At 36.1% G+C, this 23,615-nt stretch overlaps 1 protein-coding gene across 5 annotated transcripts in view; it reads left to right on the top strand.

Annotated features, from left to right (window-relative positions):
- AFG1L (AFG1 like ATPase) overlaps nt 1–23,615 on the top strand; it is a 225,986-nt gene that overhangs the window by 97,043 nt on the left and 105,328 nt on the right. For all 5 annotated transcript variants that reach the window (XM_059401156.1, XM_059401155.1, XM_059401157.1 and 2 more), the window contains one exon: nt 927–1,026. In XM_059401156.1, the coding sequence (XP_059257139.1) occupies nt 927–1,026 (100 nt within the window). The remainder of the gene's footprint in view (nt 1–926; nt 1,027–23,615) is intronic.

Here is a 23,615-nt window from a genome sequence, read left to right on the forward strand (position 1 = left end):
AAAAAAATTTAGAGGATATATGCATTTCTGTAACTTAGATGGAATGGTTTTATCTATATTACACATTTCTGCTTTTGTCAGAAGTAATTTTTTAAAGTCCTGCATGAACCATGCTTGTAAGGTTTTTCTTTCTTTCTCTCTCTTTTTTTAATAGAAGGAATATTTGTGTTTGCGAAGGTTAGCAGAGGCTGGCTGTGCTGGAAGTGACTGCAGTGCCTTTTGATTATTCATGGACAGTAATAGAAGGCACTTAAAAAGAACAATGAAATTGCTTATTTTTGTGATGGGCCATCTGTTGAATTGTTTTGTGCAACAATTGCACAATAGTATCTATGTCATATCATTCTATTTTCAACAGCAGCTGATTATGTCTCACTGGCTATTTGTCCTTATTTCTAAAGTCCCATGACCATTTAAAGTCACCTTTTCAGGGACCTTTGCCAGAAAGGTATTAGAAATCTCAATTGGCTTGTTTATTATTCTTTTTTTCTTTTTCTTTTTCTTTTTTTCCCTTCTCTCCTCTTTTTGCCCTGAGGGGCGGTGGAGGGGGGGGGGCGGTTGGATGGAGTGTGTGATGGGAGTAGGAGGAGGGATTTGGTCATGTTAGTTCTAATTAATCAGACTTCCTAAATGTTTAGGACAATTATCTGTGCTTTCCACCTGTAGTTTATAAAAGAAGTTAACATAGAACCATTTGATAATTTGCTTAGAAATGATAGGCTTGCAAGAAAGAGTCAAGTTTAAAAGACTATCATACAGTCTTTCATGCTTTTAATTATCTACTCTTTTCTTCATGGTGATAATTAGAATTTTTCTCTTGGAATTCACTTCCATCCTTTAAAAAAAAAAAAAAAAAGATGAGCCATTAGCAAATTTGTTAGAGCAGAAGTGAAATTAAAATAAAACAAATGTGTTGTTGTCCATAGGTCACTGACATTGCTGATGCCATGATTCTGAAACAGCTTTTTGAAAATCTGTTCAAAAATGGGGTCGTCGTTGTGGCAACATCCAACAGGCCACCGGAAGGTAAAAACAAACATTGTGCTAGTCTCATCCAATTAGGTGGAAACTAACAAGCTTTGAAAAAATCTATACTTTTTATATTCATCTTACTGTGTTAATAAAATCTGATGACTTTGCTTATCATTAATTTTTAAAGGACTTAATCCTAAAAATCAGTTGGTATTCTTAGTGAGGTAAATCCATGTGATCCCCTGTGTTCGACAGACTTGCTGTTTTTCTCTGAGTGTTTGATTTAAGTTCATATCAAAAAATGATGTTGAAGACCTGGAGGGGGTCCTGTAGGACTAGCCAAGAGGTCCTTGGCTTTGTGCAGGTTGGCAAATGCAAAGCAGCAAGAAGTGAGAGCAGAGTTTATTGAATGTACAGAGAGGGCAGATACAGACGAAGCGACTGGGAGACTTGGAAAAGAAAGGAGGATGAGTTCTGTCTTTATTTGGGGTCTGGCATTTTTTATTAAGGATCCCGGTGTGGTGTATGTGTCCTCTCAGGCATCCAGGAGCCAGTGAGAATGAAGACGAGCCCCGGGCGTTATTCCTTGGAGCCGAGGTGTCTTGGTGTTGAGATGTTTAGCGCTGGTGGTCTGGAATACACATTTGACAGCTTTGCTCAGTCATTGTCATCTGGTCCTTCCTTAGACGTTATTTGTTTTTGAAGAAGTCATGAACTTCTTGTCCCTTACAAGGAGGACATACACTATTTGTATTCTGAGGAATGTGTAAAGTGGGGTGGGGGTACAGGTCCTAGCAAGAATAGAAGCAGGAAAAGGAGCAAAAAGCAGATTTTTATGGAATTGTTCAGTTTCTCTGTCTCAGAAATACAAGTCTTTCTAATTGCTTTTTAGGGGTCATAAAAGAAACTCAATGAAATAAAAGATAGAGAACTCCTAACTGAATCTTAGAAAAAGACTTAACTCTTGCTTGCATATAAGTAGTTTCTAATACTTAATCTCTAAAGAAGCACTTGTGGGGCACCTGGGTGGCTCAGTTGTTAAGCGTCTGCCTTGAGCTTGGGTCTTGATCCCAGAGTCCTGGGATTGGCCCCGCATCAGGCTCCCTGATCGGCGGAGAGTCTGCTTCTCCTTCTCCCTCTGCTTCCACCCTCATGTTCTCTCTCAAATAAATAAAATCTTTTTAAAAAACAACAACAAAGAAGCACTTGTGGGAGACATTAATTAGTTAGTACCTTTTAAAAAAAAGATTTATTTATTTTAGAGAGAGAGTGTGAGTGGGGGCTGGTGCAGAGGGAGAGAATCTTAAGCAGGCTCTCCGCAGAGCATGGAGCCCAGTGCAGGGCTCAGTCCCACAACCCATGAGATCATGATTTGAGCCAAAACCAAGAGTCCAATGCTCAACTGATTGAGCCACTCAGGCACCCCAATTACTAATACCTCTGAATCCAGTTATTCAAACAAGTGTAATTATACCTAATCTGTTACACAAGAAAATTATGAATGATTCTGTCAGGGGCATTTATTAAAATTTATATAAGTTTATGGAGAGCATTCTTATGATTTATCAGGGTGGCAACCTTATGAGACAAGGCAGTGAGTTTTTTCATATTACATCATTTATCAAGACGCTCCTTTAGCTGACTGTTGACCTAATAGTGTCATCAGTATTATCTTCAGACACTCAGTGACAAGCTATGTTCATAATTAGCAAGGTGCTAGAGCAAGCTTGCCGCCTCCCTTACCACCAGTAAAGACCACTGAAAAGAAAATTGCAGTTGGCTATGATAAACTGAGGAAGGACTGCCACAAGGAAATGTTAAGGAACATTCTGGATCTTGTAGCTTTGTAGAGTGAGCAAAGTTACAGGCCCACCAGGGTAGCATGTAGAGCCACTTTTCCAGAGAAGACTGAAAGTGTAAGATGTGGAATTGAAAAAATTGGGCATTAACCACAAATGTGAACCATAGAAGGATACTGTTACATATTTGGTTTTTTGGCCATGGCAGACAAGTGATCATCATGAATGGCTTAATATTTTAATTTAAAGAAGATGGCATGTATATATATGCCAGGTAAAGATAAATGTGTAGGACAAAGAATAAATAGGTCAGGGGTTGCCAGAGACTACAGTGGAAGACATTTGACTGCAAAGGGGCAAAATGAGAGATTTTTTGTAGGGGCTGATGGAACTGTTTTGCATCCCGATTGTGGTTGTGATTACATGTATTCAAACAGATAGAGCTGTACACTAGAAAAGTTAATTGAAGTTAGCAACAAATCACATGGATAATCAATGGCAGAGGAGAGATTAGAACCTAGATATTGTGACTCTTAACACATTGTCCTCTATCATTTCTCGTTATTGGTCATCACTGACTTTTTTGTACTCTGTCCTAGAAAAAAGAGCAACAACTTGGTTGATTTCCAACCAACAAAATGCATTCAACTTTTTCTTTAGATAACAGCTTTTTTTTTTTTAAATTTTAAAGATTTTATTTGTTTATTTGATAGCTCACAAGTAGGCAGAGAGGCAGGCAAAGAGAGAGAGGAGAAAGCAGGCTCCCCGCTGAGTGGAGAGTCCGATGTGGGGCTTGATCCCAGGACCCTGGGATCATGACCTGAGCCGAAGGCAGAGGCTTTAACCCACTGATATGAAGAAGATAGATCTGAAAGATAGTCACGAAGTAAAATGGATAGCACCTGGTTATGGGTTGAATACTAAGGAAAAGAGAAAGGAAAATGTAGAAACTGCTTTAAAATTTCAGGCTTGTACAACTAGGTGGTGATGTCTGTCATTTAATAAAGACAGTATAATCTGGAGGTTAAAGATTCAGAAGATAGAGCTCAGGTGAGAAAAACATTTTTTCCCCTTCATTAATTTTTTTAGCCTCTCTGTTTAATTTTCTTCCACTTCATTCATTTCATTGCCTCCATTTCTAGTTGTAAAGCATCAACTTCATGAACAAGAATGGGGATTATTGTTGTTGATGGAAGCTACTCTCATACCCTCATCTCTTAACAGCCTATAGCTTAATTGTCAATTAATAGACAAATTATTAATTTTAGTAGAAAGTGATCAGAAACATTTAATAAGCGACTAATATTTTTTACTTAATTGGTTTGTTTGTTTATTTATTTATTTATTTGAGAGAGAGAGAGAGAGCGTGCGAGCATGAGAGGAGAAAGGTCAGAGGGAGAAGCAGACTCCCTGCCGATCTGGGAACACGATGCAGGACTTGTTTCTGGGACTCCAGGATCATGACCTGAGCCAAAGGCAGTTGCTTAACTAACTGAGCGACCCAGGCGCCCCAGCAATCAGTAATTTTAATGGGAAAAAAACTGATAGCCAAGTGAAAGCAACACCAGAGTTTAGGAATCTAAGGGAGAAAAATCCTGTAGAAGAGAAGAAAAGGATGCAAAACTTGGGGGTGGGGGTGAAGGGAATAAGGTACCAATGAGTGACTGCCTAAAAAAGTATGTCCTACTTTTGAATTCCTGTCTTGCTTGGGCCCAAGGCTGCACCCTCTATACCCCCATGTAGTTGTTAAAACCTCAAACCAGGGCACGTGTTGTGATGAGCACTGGGTGTTATAGGCAGCTTATGAATCTGTGAATATTACATCAAAAACTAATGATGTACTATATGACTATATGTTGGCTAACTGAACATAATAATTATAAAAAAAGAACAACCCAAACTTAAAAAAAAAAAAAAAAAGAAAAGAAAAATGGAAGGGAAACTTCTAAATTAATTCTGAGGCCAGCATTACCCAGATACCAAAGCCAGGTATAGACCCCACTAAAAAATGAGAACTAAAGGCCAATATCCCTGATGAGCATGGGTGCTAAAGTGTTCAGTAAAATACTAGCAAATTGAATCCAACAGTACCTTTAAAGAATCATTCACTACTCATGTGGGACTTATTCCTGGGCTGCGGGGGTGGGTCAATATTTGTATTTCACAACACCAGTTTATATTTATCTCCCAATCATTGTCAATAGAGTATTTGGTTATGTTTCCCTTTTCATGTTCACTGCTAGGAAGCTTAGATTCAAACTTGTAGATGACCCAGAGCAAATATTTAAGTCGTTATACTCTGCAGTTTGGGCTTTGTTCCCAGCTTCATTTAATGTCCTCTCATTTTCTTCTTCTCTCATCCTCTTTTTTTTTTAATTTATTTTTTTCAGTGTTCCTACTTTTAATCTGTGTTACTTTGTTGCATTTTATTTAATCTCATAAGCTTCCTTAAATCTTTTTTTTTTTGGAACCTGGGGATACAAACAAATATAAATTTCATAAGCAAATGTATTTCAATAAAGCTTGTATCTATTTTTGCAAAGCCAAAAACAAAACAAAAACAGCAAACAAACAAAAAACCCAAACCAGTATCAGCTGATGATTACTGCTTTAGCTTTTAGTCTCCTATTTGTTAGTCTGTAGGGGTTTTTCTAGTTTCTTGCAGGCTTTAAATATGTTTAGTATATTTTAAATGAAGTTCTAGTGTAACATTTTTAATGCTACTATTTTATATTTTGTTGGATAATCTGGTTAAGGCTTTTGAAAGTGAAACAGGATCTTGGATCAGATCCATAGGAATAGGGAATTGCTAGAAAATTTTCAGATAAATTAGATCTAGATCTACTTTGTATTTAATTTCTTATTTTTGTAAAATCTCAGTTAGAGGATTTATTTGTCATTTTTATCATTTAAGGAAATAGTTTATGTGGCCCATATACAAATAGACAGTTTTACTTTTCAAAGATTATGCTGTCAGGTCATTAGAAAAGCCTAAAACAAAAATCTACAATTAAAATTTTATATCTATGCTACTCAGTTTTTAGGTTCAGAAATAAAACTTTGTTAATTAAATGATATTCTAATAGAGAAAATACATATTTAAGAACATGAGGACCCTAACAACAGATTGATAATAGGCAAATAAATGAAATTATTTAAAATGTAAAATTTTAAGTTTAAGAACTTATTCAATCAAAAAATAGAATACATTTTTATGGGGAACTAGAATATGTAAATTCATTTCAACTGTGCTTCTTTGACAGTAAAACACAGAGTGGTAAGAAAAGAAAGTCCCCTACTGACTGAAGTTTAGGACTCAGAAGAGTGCATTCTGGTCTTTCCAGTTTTACATTTACTGTTTATTACAATAAAAATGCTGCAGGCAGCATTAGAATGCCCAAGAATGATCCTGTATTAGATTAACAGGCAACAACACTATGTGATCCTTCCTCAGGCAGGCACATCCACAGTAAATAAAAAGCTGGATATCACTAGAAAGTTGGCTAGAAGTTATGCACACACATACAATAAATGTAATATATCATATTAATATTTCTAGGGAGAAAAAAATCCAGTTGTGTTCACCATAAAGGCTACAAACATTTGGCAAAATTCACCCTCTTTCTTGATACAATCACTTCCTAAAAGATAAACAGATGGGTAGTTTCTTAATATGATATCAAATATGGGTATGTGAGTTCAAAAGTCAGAATTATGCTTAGTGGGGACACTGGTATTTCTGTGGTAAGTATGAACAAAGGAAGGGTGCCAACTATCACTTTTTAACATTGAACTACGGTAGAGACAGAGACATAAGAACAACTGGGAGGTTAGGGAGGGGAACCAAGGAAAAACCACATATCTTCATTTTAGGGGTTCTCCAAGATTAGTCATATCACTCCTTTTTCAAGGTTATATAAAAAGAAAATACCATAATATGGGAACAATAAGTAGAAAAGAGAAGTAAGTATTAGAGAATTTCTGTGTAGAGTCTTTAAAAATCAAGAAAAATTGACTGTAATATAGAAGATCTAAGCAGAGAAAAGACAGATTGAGTTGAAAACCTTTTTATAAGAAATCGGCTAAAATAAAAGAAAGTTAAATGAAATAAAAAAGATTAAGTTAATTTAAATTAATGAAAGCATTAGAAGCATTAACTTTTAGAATTGAAACTACAGAAAATGAAATCAGTGATGTAGAAAAACAACATAAGAGGTATGTAGAAATAGAATAAAGAGAATAAAATGATGAAAAAAATAAGTGTCCTGGGGGAAAGAGTTCTTAATATGAACTTACTAAAAAAAAATGCTTGAAATAAGAAAATTGATGATACCAATGAACCGAATGTAAATGAATATTTGTAGTTACTGCTTGCTTAGATATTTGTGAATTCTGTTCCTCTTTGAGAGAGTGTTTGCTGATCCTGAGTAACAGCATCATCATTTGTTGTATTTATAACTAGGGAAATACACAGTCAGGTACTTTTATTTTATTTATTATTTTTTTAGATTTTATTTATTTATTTGACAGAGAGAGAGAGCATGAGCAGCAGAGAGAGAAGGAGATTCCCTGCTGAGTAGGGACTCCTCCCCCTCCATGTGGGGTCTCCATCCCAGGACCCTGGGATCATGACCTGTGCCAAGGGCAGATGTTTAACCAACTGAGCCACCCTACAGTCAACTATTTTAGAATTTAAGTTACACCTTTTACTTTTCAAATAACTAGAGAGAAGATAAAAGAAAAAATATCTCTTAGAGCAAAAACTAGAAAGCTGAAGAAACAGCAACAAGTATGGGTAAAGAACGTAAAACAAGATCAGGCATGCTGACAGAAAATATAAATGGGTTACATTTCTCTATTAAAAACGAAAACTTCTGGGATGCCTGGGTGGCTTAGTGGGTTGAGCCTCTGTCTTTGGCTCAGGTCATGGTCTCAGGGTCCTGGGATCAAGCCTTGTATCCGGCTCTCTGCTCAGCTGGGAACCAGCTTCTACCCCCCCGCCGCCCCCCCGCCCCACCTGCCTCTCTGTCTACTTGTGATCTCTCTCTCAAATAAATAAATAAAATATTTAAAGTAAAATAAAATAAAAACTAAAACTTCTGATATGGCTGAGTAAGCTCCTAGCCAAATGGCCTTCTTTGAGACAATATGGAAAAAATAAATAACACAACTATGTGAAGGTCTTGAAGAGTAAAAAAATGTCAGGCAGATCCTAGAAGGGAGATAGACTTAGAAGAAAGTCCAAAATTGGAGAGAATATCTTTTCTTTTCTTTTCTTTTCTTTTCTTTCTTTCTTTCTTTTAAATAGCTGTCATCTTTAAGGTAGGTAAAGTCAGTGCTACATTGAATTACTGAAATTTTGATAAAAAACTCACAGTCTTTCTGGCCTAAAGAACCAGATGGTGGAGTTTGGGGCAAGCATTACTGTAGGAAAATGAGAAGTTAACCCCAGAGTGAACTAGATGGATATAGCCCCAAGTTCTATGTATAAATCTTGCCCAAACTTCTGACTGACCTCTGAGCCATACGTTTGCAAGGTAGATCACAAACTTCCTACTAAAGATAGGGTACTGAACTAAGATTTCAGTTTGTAGTTAGAGTCATCCAAGGTAATTTATTGCTAAGACAAAAATACTGACACTCTTCAGATAAAAAACAGAATCCATAAGGTCCAGGATACAACCTCAGAATGAAGAATGAGGAAAATATGATCCATCCTCAAGAGAAAAACAATCAACAGAGATCAATCCCGATATGACCCAGATATTGGCATTAGACTTTAAAGCTACAATTAAAACAATAATTGTAGAAAAATGAGGTAAAGAAAAAATATGTTCATAATGAAAGAAGAGATAGGAATTCTCAGCAGAGAAACAGCAATCATAAAAAAGTACCAAGTTAAATTTTAGAATTAAAAAAAGACAGTGTCTTAAGTAAAAATTCACTTGATGAGCTTAATAGCAGAATGGAAATAACCTAAGATCATTTAAGTAAGAGGGCATCTTTTGTCTAGTACCAAAATGAGCATGTAAATTTCCTAATCTGGGATATAGCTGCACAAGAGTGATTTCTGCTTTACTAGAATGTACTATTACAGTTACTTCAGCTATAATGATTTATGATACCAAAAAGAGGAAATATTTTCAACATTAAGGAATCAATTAAGAGATCTTTGACAGCAAGGCCCATCTAATTTTGTAGGAAATCAGTGTGATATTATCATAAAAAGAAAGTCATGGAGAGAGGTGCTAAGGACTCCACTGACTCATTCATACAGTTTTTGTAGAGATCAGTACAAAAACTACAATGAACTTAAATGAACTCTAAAGAAGTTTGTCAAAGAATTCCATTCATTCACACTAATACTCCATCTGGTAGTAAGAACCGCAGAATACAAAGACAACATTTATTTAGAGTCCAAGTGAAAGCTGTTGTTAACTAAGCCTCAGCCACTCACACTAGATAATGAAATAGATGGTTCTAAAAGTTAACAGGAGAGTTGGAGTCTCGGCCACTAATTTTTGCCTGGCTCATTTTGGATGGTCTTCATGCATAAAACGTTCCCAGAAATATAGATGTTCTGTTCTCTCATTGAACACTTAAGTCATGATATTTAAATCTATGGACTTTCATTAGAAAAAGAAGCTCTGGTTTGAAAAACTACTTTATTGGTGTTTAACTTTACCAAAAATAAATATATAAGTATATGGATGGTAGTATTTTTGTAATAAAGATTTATGTAACATTTTGTGAAGTTTCTCTTTCATGGTGCCTCTAATTTCCTTGGATTAGAGGAAATGGGGATCGTATCCTTTAAAATGTTGTATTGTATCTAAAATGAGGGGCTGGTAATTATTATTTAAATAAAAAGTAGATTTAATTTATAGGACTATTTATAGGATTGATTAGAAGGATTTCATCTTCCTGCCATCATCTCTATATCAGTTTTCATTGAAAATATTAGCTAAGGTTATATGCAGTAACAAAACATCAATAATAATAGATGTGTAGATCACCCTAGCTTTTCTTTCTGATTTTTTATTTGTGTATGACCAAACACGTTATTGGCATTAAAAAAAAAAAAAGCTCTTATGGTCATGATAGTGGTGGTACAGAACCTCTCTAGAATAAATGTAGTTTTATTTGCTGGTTTAAACTGATGGGCAATGATTAAAAAGGAAGGAAAAAATAAAAAGAAAGAACTAAGAAAGGAAGAAAGTAAATTAAATAATATAAATGTTAATTTTATATTTAACCCAGATGTTTTGTGAAGAACAGATAGTTAAACATTATGTAGTATGTGTAAAGTCTATATGAGATCTGTACTTATGGTTTTATAAATTCTATAAATACTTTTATAAATCTGTAAATTCTAAGTTTCATCCAAAACTCCAAAAATATAAATGCCAAAACAAATATTACTAGAGATTAAGAATGACATTTCATAATGATAAAAGTCTGTTTATTAGAAAGCCATGACAATCTTAAATGTATACACCTAATAACACATCTCCAAATTACACAAAGCAAAACAGACTTAATGAGTGAACTAGACAATTGAATAATCATAGTTGGAAATTTGAACATCCCTCCTAAAGTGGTTGAATGAACGAAAATTTATAAAGATACAGATAATCATCTGTTTGACCTAATTAGTACTTATAGAACATTAAACCCAGTAACTGCAGAATTCAGTCTTTCTTTCTAAGTACACATTGTATGTTCACTAAGACTCAACATATGCTGGGCCATAAACCAAGTCTCAACAAATATATAAAATTTGAAATCATATGGAATGATTCTGACCATAGTAGAATTAAATTAAATGTGAATAACAATGAGATATCCAGAAAATTCTCAGGTATTTGCAGACTAAATAATACATGTAACTAATCCATCGATTAAATAAGAAATCACAATAAAAATGAGAAAATGTTTTGAAGTAAAAGAACATGAAAGTGTAACAATGAAATTTTTAAGATGTTACTAAACAAAACAGTTCTTTGAGGAAAATTTGTAGTTAAAAAAATTTTTTTTAGAGGAAAAAAAGTCTCTAAAATCAGTGACCTTAAGAAGACAACAGGCAGGGGCACCTGGGTGGCTCAGTGGAGCCTGCTTCCCTTCTGCTCTCTCTGCCTAAGTGTGATCTGTCTGTCAAATAAATAAATAAAGTCTTTAAAAATTTTTTAAAAAGAGAAGCGAACAGGCAACCTACCAAATGGGAGAAAATCTTTGCAAATCATATATTTGATAAGGGTTTACTATCCAAAATATAGAGAGAACTCTTACAACTCAATAGCAAAAAACCACAATCTGTTTAAGAAGTGGGCAGGAGGATCTAAATAGACATTTTTCCAAGGAAGACATACAGCTGGCCAACAGGAAAAGGAGCTCAACATCACTAACTGTCAGGGAAATTCAAATCAGAACCACAATGAGTTGTCACCTCACCCCTCTGAGAATGGTTATTATCAAAAAGACAACAAATAGCAAGGGTTGGTGAGGTTGTGGATAAAAGGGAACCCTTGTGTGCCGTTAATAGGAATGTAAATTTTTGCAGCCATGATGGAAAACTTGGAGGCTCCTCAAAAAATTAAAAATAGACTACCATATGCTCTAGCAATTCCACTTCTGGAAACTGAACTGATAGATGCAGAGAAGGAATTGATGGTTCCCACAGAGAGAGGGTGGACAAAATGGGTGAAGGTGGTCAAAAGGTACAAACTTCCAGTTATAAATAAGTCCTGGGGATGTAACGTAGAACAGGATGACTATAGTTAATAATACTATATCGTGTGTTTGAAAGTTTCCAAGAGAGTAGATCTTAAAGTTCTTACCATAGGAAAAAAATTGTAGCTGGTGGGGGATGATAACTAGAATTATTTTGAGTGATCATTTTGCAATATATATAAATATCAAGTCATTATGTTAGACACTTGAAACTAGTATATAATGTTATATGTCAATTATATCAATTTAAAAAAAGGAGAAAAAAGAACCTAGAAGGGCAAATTAAAAGTAAGTAGAAGGAAGGAAGGAAGGAAAAATGAAGGTAAGAGTAGAAACCAATGAAATTAGAAAACAAGCAATAGTAAAATTTAACAAACCCCAAACTAAGTTTTTTGAGATGAATGAAATTGTAAAACCTTTGACTATACTGATCAAGAAAAAAAATAAACAAGTGACCAATATTAAGAATGAAAGAAGGATTATAAATATTTAAAGGATAACCAGAAGAATATTGTGAACAGCCCATGACTACAAATGTCACACCTTAGATGAAACAAAGTTATGAAAAAATTAAGTTTGCTAGACTGACACAAAATGAAACAGAAAATCTGAATATCCATATAGGTTTTTTTTTTTTTTAAGATTTTATTTATTTATTTGATAGATCACAAGTAGGCAGAGAAGCAGGAAGAGAGGGAGGAGGAAGCAGGCTCCCAGCTGAGCAGAGAGCCCAATGTGGGGCTGGATCCCAGGACCCTGAGATCATGACCTGAGCCGAAGGCAGAGGCTTTAACCCACTGAGCCACCCAGGTGCCCCTGAATATCCATATAGTTTTTAATGAATTCTAATTTGTTATAAAAACTTTCTCACCAAAAATCTAGGCCCAGATAGTTTTACTGATGAATTCTATCAAACTCTTAAGTAAGAAAGAGCTGCAGTCTTAACATAAACTCTTTCAGAAAACAGAAGAATGGGAAACATTTCCCAACTCCTGTTGTGTGTTCAGTGTAGCCATAACAGCAAAGCTGGACTGAGGCATTCCAAAGAAAGAAAACTAACAAGATAATATTTCTCAAGAACATAGACATAAAAATAATTAACAAAATATTAGCAAAGCAAATTCAGCAGCATATAAAGAAAGGATAATAATACATAATGATTATTTGGGGTTTATTCTATGAATGCAATATTATTTTAAAATTTGAGAGTCAGGGGCGCCTCGGTGGCTTAGTGGGTTAAACCTCTGCCTTCGGCTCAGGTCATGATCTCAGGGTCCTAGGATTGAGCTCCACATCGGGCTCTCTGCTCAGCGGGGAGCCTGCTTCCCCCTCTCTCTGCCTGCCTCTCTGCCTACTTGTGATCTCTCTCTGTCAAATAAATAAATAAAATCTTAAAAAAAAATTGAGAATCAATCAGTGTCATCTATATTAACAGAATAAAGGAGAAAAATAATACCTCAACAACTATGGAAAAAACATTTTACAAGATCTAGCTCACATTCATTATTAAATGCTAGGGCTAGCATTTTACTAAAAAAACAATCAACCAATGAACTAGGAATAGAAAAAACTTAATTTGATAAAGAACATCTACCAGAACCATCCACCAAAACCAGTAAGTGTATTTAATGGTGAAATATTGGACGTTCTCCCCTTCCTCTCATACTAGGAGCAAGACAAGGATGCTTACTCTTTCCACTTCTGGTCAACATAATACTAGAGGCCCTAGTAACTGAAGTAAGGGAAAGAAAAAAAAAACATGGAGAAGAAGGACTAAAATGATCTATTTTTACAGAGGACACTGTTTATATAGAAATATCTTTAAAATCTTCAAATAAGCTCATAGAACTACCATGTGAATTTAGCACAGTCACAGGTCATATGGTTAGTGTACAAAAATCAGCAGGGCATTGGAAAATGGAATAAAACCCCCAAATTTTTAATAATATCATCAAAAGCATAAAGTAATTAGAAATAGGTTTAACAGAAAACCTATAATACCTCTCTACACTGAAAACTAGAAAACATTGCTGGGAGAAATTAAAGACATAAATAAATGGAATGATACGCTATTTTCTTGGATTGCAGCATTCAGGTGTCCCAAATTGACAAGTTTTATATGGCAATGAAAAATACCTTGAGTAAACAAAACAGTCTAAGAAGAATAAAGTTGGGACTCCTGGCTGGCTCAGTTGGTAGAGCACATGACTCTTAATCTCAAGACAGTGAGTTCAAGCCCCATGTTGAGTATGGAGTCTATTTAAGAAATTTTTTTTTTTAAGATTTTATTTATTTATTTGTTAGAGAGTGAGAGAGCTGCACAAGCAGGGGGAGTAGTTGACAGAGGGAGAAGCAGGCTCCCCACTGAGCAAGGAGCCTGATTTGAGACTAGATCCCAGAACATTGGGATCATGACCTGAGCCAAAGGCAGACACTTAACTGACTGATCCACCCAGGTGTCCCCACCCTCCCGCATTTTTTTTTTTTTTTTAAGAACAACAAAGCTGAAGGGCAAACAGTTTCAAGACTTACTAGAAATCTGCAAAAAAGGAAGATGTGTGGTATTGGCATAGGATAGAAAAATTAATCAGTGGAGTTTAATGATTGGAATGGAGAATGGAGAGCTCAGAAACAGATACTACTTATCTAATAATTTGACTTTTTGACAAAGCAGTGGAGAGTCTGTTGGGGGAAAAATGCTGGAATATCTGGCTATCATTATGGGAAAAAATGAACTTTGACCCCTACCTCAAATATCATAAAAATTAATTTGAGATGGATCATAGACCTAAGTAAAAAAAAAAAAAAAAAAACTATTAAGCTTTTCGAGAAAAACATTGAAGTATATTTTCACGATTTGGGGGAAGGCAAAGATTTCTTAAACTAATCCTAGAAAGCAATACTATAAAAAAATGACAAATTAGATTTCAACAAAATTAAAAACTGCTGCTCCTTTAAAAAGCACCTTAAGAAAATGGATGGGCAAACCATTGACTAGGAAAAAATATTTGTAAATCATATATTTCACAAAGGAATAGAATCCAGAATATACAAAGAATTCTTAAAAGCCAATAATAAACCACCTAAACCACTGGGCCCAATTTTTAAACAGGTACTTCTTTTGGCTAGGAGACACATGCAAAAATACCAGCTTAAATAGTCATCAGGCAAATGCAAATTAAGCACGCTGAAACATCATAATACATGCTCACCACAATGACTCAAATTAAAAAGGCTTGCAAAACTCACTACTGATGAAGCTGTGGGGCAACTAAAACTCTCCTACACTGTTGATGGCAATGCAGAGTGTAAGATACTTTGAAAAATGTTTGACGTTTTCTTATGAAATTAAATGTACTTCTAACCCTATGACCCAACAGTTAAACTCCTAGATATTTACCCACAGAAATGGGAAGACAAAAAGTTGACAAAAAAATTTATAGAAGAATGGTTCTATCAGTTAACATACAGACTAAGTGAGCATAAAAAAAAGAATGGCTCTAGCAGCTTTATTTATAATAGCTAATAACTGGAAACAACTCAGGTTTTCGTCAGAGGATGGATAAAGAATTTGTAGCATATGAATAAAATGGAACACTACTCAGCAATGAAAAGGGATGAACATAACAACATGGGTACATTTCAGAAACAGGCCGAGTTAAAGAAGCCTTATACAAAATAACATATACTCTAAAATTTCACTTTTATGAGGTTTTTAGAAAAGGTTTTATGGTTTGTTTTGGGGATTATCATATAAAACTTTATCAGTCTACCTTTAAGTGATATTATACCATTTCTAGTATAGTGGAAGAAGCTTACCTTTAACAGTATGCACCCATTTTTAATACACCCATGTTATACATGCCAAAATATACTGTTATATTTGATTTAAATAGTTACCTTTTTAAAAATTTTTTTTAAATTCTTTTTTTTTTTTTTTTTAAATTTGAGAGAGAGAGCACGTGAACAGGAGCAGAGGGGAGGGTCAGAGAGAGGGGGAGAAGCAAGCTTCTTGCTGAGCAGCGAGCCCAATGCAGGGCTTAATCCTAGGACCTACCGTGGGATCACCACCTGAGCTGAAGGCAGACACTTAACCAACTGAGCCACCCAGGCACCCTTATTTATTTATTTATTTTAATTTTTAAAAAGATTTTTTTATTAGAAAATGCAAGTGGTGAGGGAGGTGGGGCTTGGAGGGGCAGAGGAGGAGGGAGAGGCATAAACAGACTCTGCACTGAATATGGAGACTGGTGGGGGCTCCTCTCTCTCCTGACCAAGGAGGAGTCTGCCTCTTACCAGCTGAACCACCCAGGCTCCCCTAAATAGTTATCATTTTAAAGGATTTAGATAAGGGTCATCTGGCTGGCTCATTTGAAAAAGCATGGAACTCGTGATCTCAGGGTTGTGAATTTGAGCCCCAGGTTAGGTGTAGAGATTACTTAAAATTAAAAATCTTTTTTTAAAAAAAAAGGACTGGGGATACCTGAGTGGCTCAGTTATTTAAGTGTCTGCCTTTGACTCAGGTCATGATCCCAGGGTCCTGGGATGGAGCTCCATATCAGGCTCCCTGCTCTCCTCTCTCTCCCTCTGCCCACCTCCTCATGCTTTCTCTCTCTCTTTCAAGTAAATAAATAAATAAATAAAAAATTTTTAAAAGGATTTAGGGGTGCCTGGGTGGCTCAGTGGGTTAAAGTCTCTGCCTTCAGCTCAGGTGTGATCCCAGGGTCCTGGGATTGAGCCCCGCATTGGACTCTCTGCTCCGCAGGGAGCCTCCTTCCCCTTCTCTCTCTGCCTGTTTCTCTGCCTGCTTGTGATCTCTGTCTGTCAAGTAAATAAATAAAAATCTTTAAAGAAAGCATTTAGATAACAATAATAAAGTTTCATATATACCCATAATTGCCATTTCTGTTGCTCTTAATTCCTCTGTGTATTATGGGGCTCCATCTAATATTTTTTTGGCAGAGGACTTCTTTTTAAGATTTTTGTAGTTCTGGTATTCTGGTGATGAATTCTTTCAGCTTTTAAATGTCACAAAAAATCTGATTTTTGTTGTTTTATTTTTATTTTTCATTTATTTTGCTTTGCATTTTTATACTTTAATTTTTATTGTGTTATGTTAGTGACCATACAGTACATCATCAGATTTTGATGTAGTGTTCCATGATTCACTGTTTGTGTATAACACCCAGTGCTCCATGCAATCCATGCCCTCCTTAATACCCATCACCGGGCTCACCCATCCCCCCACCCCCCTCCCTTCTAATACCCTCTGTTTGTTTCCGGGAGTCCTTGTGTCTCGTGGTTTGTCTCCCCCTCCTGATACCACCCCCCCGCCCCCAAGGAGGCTTTGTGCCCAGTGTGGAGCCTGAATCCGGGCTTGAACTCATGACCCTAAGATCAAGACCTGAGCTGAGAGCAAGAGTCACAGAGAAAGAGTTAACACACTTAACTGACTGAGCTACTCGGGTGGCCCAAAAGTCTGTATTTTAAAAGATACTTTGGCTCAGGATAGAATTCTTTGTTGACAGTTTTGTTTTTTTCCATTGTCCTTTAAAGGTATTGCTTCACTGTGTTCTGGCTTACATTGGTTTCCAGTGAGAAGTGCTGTCATCCTTATCCTTATTTCTCTATATTTAATGTACCTTTTTTCTCTGGTTGCTTTTAGGATTTTTGTTTTCCTTTAGTTACCATTTTTAAGCAGTTTGATTATAATATGCCTTGGTGTTGTGCTTGGGCCTCATAGAGCAAAGAAGATCTGTGGGTTTATAGTTTTCATCAAGCTTGGCAATATTTTGACCATTATTTCTTCACGTTTTTTTAATATCCTCTCCTCTTCTCTCCTTTGGGTAATACAGTTACACAGGTATTAGGTTGCTTAAAGTTGCACCATAGCTCACTTATTCTGTCTTATGTTTTCTTACCTTTTCTTTCAGTGCTTCATTTTGGCTAGCTTCTATTGCAGTATCTTCAAGTTCACTGATTTTTTTTTTCTGCACTGTGTAATCTCCTGTTATTCCCGGCCAGCATATTATTCATTCCACATACTGTTTTCATCTCTAAAGGTTCTGGGGAGGGAGACAAACCATAAGAGACTCTTAATCTCAGGAAACAAACTAAGATTGCTTCGGGGAGAGGGGAGGGATAGGGTGGCTGGGTTGTGGGCGTTGGGGAGGCTATGTGCTATGGTGAGTGCTGTGAATTACGTAAGACTGATGAATCACAGACTTGTACCCCTGGGGCAAATAATACATCATATGTTAATTTTTTTAAAAGTTCATCTTAGGGTTTTTAAAAAATAATTTCCATGACTCTATTTGATTGGGAAAATCTTTCTTCATGCTGCTTGAACACATGGATTATAGCAATAACTGTAATGTACTTATCTTCTAAATTTATTATCTGTGTCAATCCTAGGTCTGTTTCTATTGATTGCTTTTTCTCCTCATTATGGGCCTTATTTTCCTTTTTCTTTGCATGCTTTCATCATTTCTTATTGGATGTCAGATAATGTAATTTTTACTGTGTTGAGTGCTAGAGAGTTTTGTATTCCAATAAATACTTCTGATCTTCGTTCCCATTCTTAGAATTGGTATGATTTTGGGGGCTATTGTCTCTAAGCTTTGTACAGCAGGACAGAGTACATTTAGTCTCAAACTAGTTTTTCTCACTGGTGAGGTGAGTACTCTACCCAGTACCCCATGAATTATGAGGTTTTCCAATCTGACTGGTGGAGACAGGCATGTGTGAGCCCCAATGGTGGTTTTCTCTAGTACTCCCCGATATCTTTTTTGCGTGGCTTTCGATAGTTTCCTTCCACGCATGTCTGATTAGTACTTCATTGAGGACTCATTAGGGACCTTTAGCAGATCCCCAGAGCTTTTTTACTAGGCAGCTTTCTTTTCTCTGGTACTCTGCCCTGGGAACTCTACTTGCTTTGTCCTCCCAGGACTCTCATCCGTCTCCATTCAGGAAGGCTGCCAGATGCTGCCTGGACTCCCCCTCTCTGAGCAGAGTGCTGTCAGCTTTGCCCTGGCACTAAGCTGGGGCAACTGTAGAATTCACTGCACTTGATTCCTATTCTCGGGGATAACTGTCCTTTGATCCTGGTGTCCAATGTTTACACCTAAGCATAATACCAGGTCTGGGGTTTATGGAGGGCCACTCTAAAAGTTTGTCAAACATGGTGGGTTTAAGAAAGTTTGATTCAGAATGTGTTATTTGAATGATAGATTGTATACTGTTAGAAAAGAAAGTAGAGTCATGAACTCATACTGACTCTCGTGCCTAGAATATTCTTCCTTCCTCTCTGCTGGAAGGCACCCTGCTTATTTTTCCAAGGTGGTCTAGTGCCACTCTTACCTCTGTAAAGCTGCCTTTGAACCATGATAAAATGAATAGCTTCTTGCTCTGTGTATTATATTTATACCTCTGTCCCTTTTTACCTTGAATCATGGTTATAGTCTGGTTGTGTCTGTCGGCTGTGATAAGCTGAACAGAACATGGTTCTGAAGAATTCCACAAGTTTTAACATCATTCAAGACCTTGACTCCTAGGTATACCTATTACTGGCTGGAAATTCAGCAAATTATCTGAAACTATGAGGATCAGTCTCTTTTCCTATAAAAGGGAGGTAGAAGTATCTGCTTTGTAGTGTTACTGTGATTTGTATACATTGCCTAGTGAATTGCCTGGCTCCTAGTCAGGATTCTGTAAATCTAGTTCCCTTTTTTATTTATCTTTTGTCTTCAGCACTCATTTCAGCATAACTATGTGTAGGAGTTCATGAAAGTATATTGAAATGAAAATAAAATGATAATATTTTTAGCTTCTTGAGGAACCTCCATACTGTCTTCCAGAGTGGTTTCACCAGCTTGCAGTCCCACCAACAGTGTAACAGGGTTCCCCTTTGTCAGCATCCTTGCCAACATTTGTTGTTGACTTGTTAATTTTAGCCATTCTGACTGGTGTGTGGTAGTATCTCATTGTGTTAAAAGGAACACTCCTTCTAATTATCAATCTTGAAAGTTTTCTTTCTCTTGACAGACATGTACTTATATAAATAAGCATTACACCTTGTTAATTTTGACACTTGAATTTGTTTTTTAGGTTTTTATTTTAATTCCAGTTTGTCAACATATAGTGTTATTTTAGTTTCAGGTGTACAATGTAGTGATTCAACAATTCCAAATATCACCAGGTGCTTAGGTGCTCATGATGACAAGTGGACTCTTTACTCTCCATCACCTATTTAACCCATCCCCCCCCCAATTACCTCCCCTCTGGTAACCATCAGTTTGTTCTGTGTAATTAAGGGTCAGTTTCTTGATTTGTCTCTTTCTCCCTTTGCTTATTTGTTTTGTTTCTTAAATGCTACATATATATGAAATCATAGGGTATTTGTCTTTCTCTGACTTATTCCGTTTATCATTATACTCATTGGCTCTATCCATGTCATTGCAAATGGCAAGATTTCATATTTTTTATGGCTGAGTAATAATCCATTCTGTATATATGCCACATCTTCTTTAGCCATTCATCAATTGATGGACACTTGGGCTGCTTCCATATCTTGGCTGTTGTAAATAATGCTGCTGTAAACATAGGGAACGCATGTATCCCTTTGAATTAGTGTTTTTATATTCCTTGGGTAGATACCCAGTAGTGTGATTGCTGGATTCAAGGTATTCTATTTTTAATTTTTTGAAGAACCTCCATACTGTTTTCCACAGTGGTTGCACCAGTTTGCATTCCCACCAACAGGACACGAGGGTTCCCTTTTCTCCACATTTTTACCAACACCTGTTGTTTCTTGTGTTGTTGATTTTAGCCATTTTGACAGCTGTGAGGTGATATCTCATTGAAGTTTTGATTTGTACATCACTGTGATATTGAACACCTTTTCATGTGTGTGCTGGTCATCTGATACCTTTTTGGAGAAATGTCTGTGTGTATATTTTGGCCATGTTTAAATTTGATTATTTGGTTTTGGGGTGTTGTGTTGTATTAGTTATTTATGTATTTTGGATATTAACTCTTTATCAGGTATGTCATTGCAAATATCTTCTCCCATTCCATAGTTTTCTTTTAGTTTTATTGTTTCCTTTGCTGTGCAGAAGCTTTTTATTTTGATTTGGTTCCGGTAGTTTGTTTTTGTTTCCCTTGGCTCAGGAGACAGAGGTAGAAAAAAGCTGGTAAGGCCAATGTCAAAGAAGTCACTGCCTTTGTTCTTTGCTAGGATTTTTATGGTTTCAGTTCTCACATTTAGGTTTTTAATCCATTTTGAAATTATTTTTGTGAATGGTATAAGAAAGTGGTCTATTTTCATTCTTTTGCCTGTTGCTGTCCAGTTTTCCCAACCCCATTTGTTGAAGAGACTACTGTCTTTTTTCCATTGAATATGCTTTCTTCCTTTGTCAAATAGTATTTGACCATAGAGTTGTGGGTTCCTTTTTGGGTTTTCTGTTCTCTTCTGTTGATCTGTATGTCTACTTTTGGGCCAGTACCATTCTGTTTTGATTACTACAGCTTTGTAGTATAACTTGAAGTCTGGAATTGTGATGCCTCCAGCTTTGCTTTTCTTTTTCAAGATTGCTTTGACTATTTGGGGTCTTTTGTGATTCCATACAAATTTTAAAATTATTTGTTCTGGTTCTCTGAAAAATGCTGTTGGTATTTTGATAGGGATTGCATTAAATATGTAAATTACTTTGGGTAGTATAGACATTTTAACAACATTTTTTCTTCCAGTCTATGAGCACGAAATGTCTTTTCATTTTCTGTATGTCATCTTCAATTTATTTCAATAGGTCTTTTACCTTTTTGGTTAGGTTTATTCCTAGGTATCTTACTGTTTTTGGTGCAGTTGTAAATAGGATTGTTTTCTTAATTTCTCTTCCTGCTGCTTCATTTTTGGTGTATAGAAATGCAGCAAATTTCAGTAGATCCTGCAACCTTACTGAATTTAACAGTTTAGCAGGTTTTTGGTGGAATCTTTTGGGGTTTCTATGTATAGTATCATGTCATCTGCAAATAATGAATTGAATGTTTTACTTCTTTCTTTCTCTCTCTCTCTCTCTTTTTTTTTTTTAAGATTTTATTTATTTATTTGAGAGAGAATGAGTGAGAGAGAGCATGAGAGAGGAGAAGGTCACAGGGAGAAGCAGACTCCACAAGGAGCTGGGAGCCCCATGCGGGACTCGATCCTGGAAGTCTAGGATCATGACCTGAGCAGAAGGCAGTTGCTTAACCAACTGAGCCACCCAGGCGCCCCTTACTTCTTTCTTACCCATTTCAATGCCTTTTATTTCATTTTGCTATATTATTGCTAGGACTTCCAGTACTCTGTTGAATATAAGTGGACAGAGTGTACATCTTTGTTTTGTTCTTGACCTTAGGGGGAAAGCTCTCAGTTTTTCCTGATTGAGAATGATGTTTGCTGTGGGGTCTTTCATATATGGCCTTTATCGTGTTGAGATATGTTCCCTCTTGGGGCACCTCGGTGGCTCAGTGGGTTAAGCCTCTGCCTTTGGCTCAGGTCATGATCTCAGGGACCTGGGATCAAGCTCCACATTCGGCTCTCTGTTCAGCAGGGAGCCTGCTTCCCCCCCTCTCTCTGCCTGCCTCTCTGCCTACTTGTGATTGCTCTCTCTGTCAAATAAATAAGTAAAATGTTAAAAAAAAAAAAGAGAGATGTTCCCTCTAAACCTATTTTGTTGAGAGTTTTTATCATGAGTTGGTGTTCTGCTTTGTCAAACACTTTTTCTACATCTATTGAAATGATCATGTAGTTTTTACCCTTTCTCTTATTGTTGTGATATATCAGATTGATTGACTCGTGAATATTGAACCACGCTTCCAACCCAGGAATAAATCCTACTTGATCATTGTGAATGATTTTTTTAAGGTGGTGTTGGATTCAGTTTGCTAGTATTTTATTTTTATTTATTTATTTATTTTAGTTTGCTAGTATTTTATTGAGGATTTTTGCACCTGTGTTCATCAAATATATTGGCTTGTAGTTCTCTTTTTTGTGATGTTTTTATCTGGTTTTGGTATCAAGGTAATGCTGGGCTCTTAGAATGAATTTGGAAGTTTTCCTTCCTTTCATATTTTTTGGAATAGTTTGAGAATTATAGGTATTAACTCATTTTTACATGTTTGGTAGAATTTGCCTGTGATGCCTTCTGGTCCAGGACTTTGTCTGTTGGGAATTTTTTGATTATTGATTCCATTTCTTTGATGGCTATCAGTCTATTCAAATCGTCTATTTCTTCCTGTTTCAGTTTTGGTAGTTGATATGTTTCTAGGAATTTATCCTTTTCTTCTAGGTTGGCCAATATGTTGGCATATAGTTTGTCATAATATTCTCTTATAATTGTTTATGTTTCTGTGGCATTGGTTGTTATTTTTCCGCTTTCATTTGTGATTTTTTTTTTTAAAGATTTTATTTATTTATTTTACAGACAGAGATCACAAGTAGGCAGAGAGGCAGGCAGAAAGAGAGAGAGAGAGGAGTTAGCAGGCTCCCCACAGAGCAGAGAGCCCCATGCGGGGCTCGATCCCAGGACCCTGGGATCATGACCTGAGCTGAAGGCAGAGGCTTTAACCCACTGAGCCACCCAGGCGCCCCGTGTCATTTGTGATTTTATTTGAGTCCTTATTCTTTTTTTTCTTGGTAGGTCTGGCTAGGGGTTTCTCAATTTTGTTAATTTTTTACAAAGAACCAGCTTCTAGTTTTGTTGATCTGTTCTATTGTTTTTTGTTTTGGTTTGTTTTTTTGTTTCTATATCATTTATTTCTACTCTAATCTTTATTTTTCCTTCCTTCTCATGGCTTTAGATTTTGCACGTTCTTTTTATAGCTCCTTTAGATGCAAAGTTAGGTTGTTTGAGATTTTTCTTCTTGAGGGAGGCCTGTGTTGCTATAAATTTTCTTCTTATGACCACTTTTACTGCATCCTAAAGGTTTTGGGCCATTGTATTTTCATTTTCATTTGTTTCCATGTACTTTTTATTTCTTCTTTTATTTCCTGACTTATTCATTGTTTAGTAGCAGATTATTTAACCTCCATGTATTTGTGGTCTTTCCAGATATTTTCTTGTTGTTGACTTCTAG

Source organism: Mustela nigripes, chromosome 5 (genome assembly GCF_022355385.1).
Source record: "Mustela nigripes isolate SB6536 chromosome 5, MUSNIG.SB6536, whole genome shotgun sequence".
Classification (NCBI taxonomy): Eukaryota; Metazoa; Chordata; class Mammalia; order Carnivora; family Mustelidae; genus Mustela; species Mustela nigripes.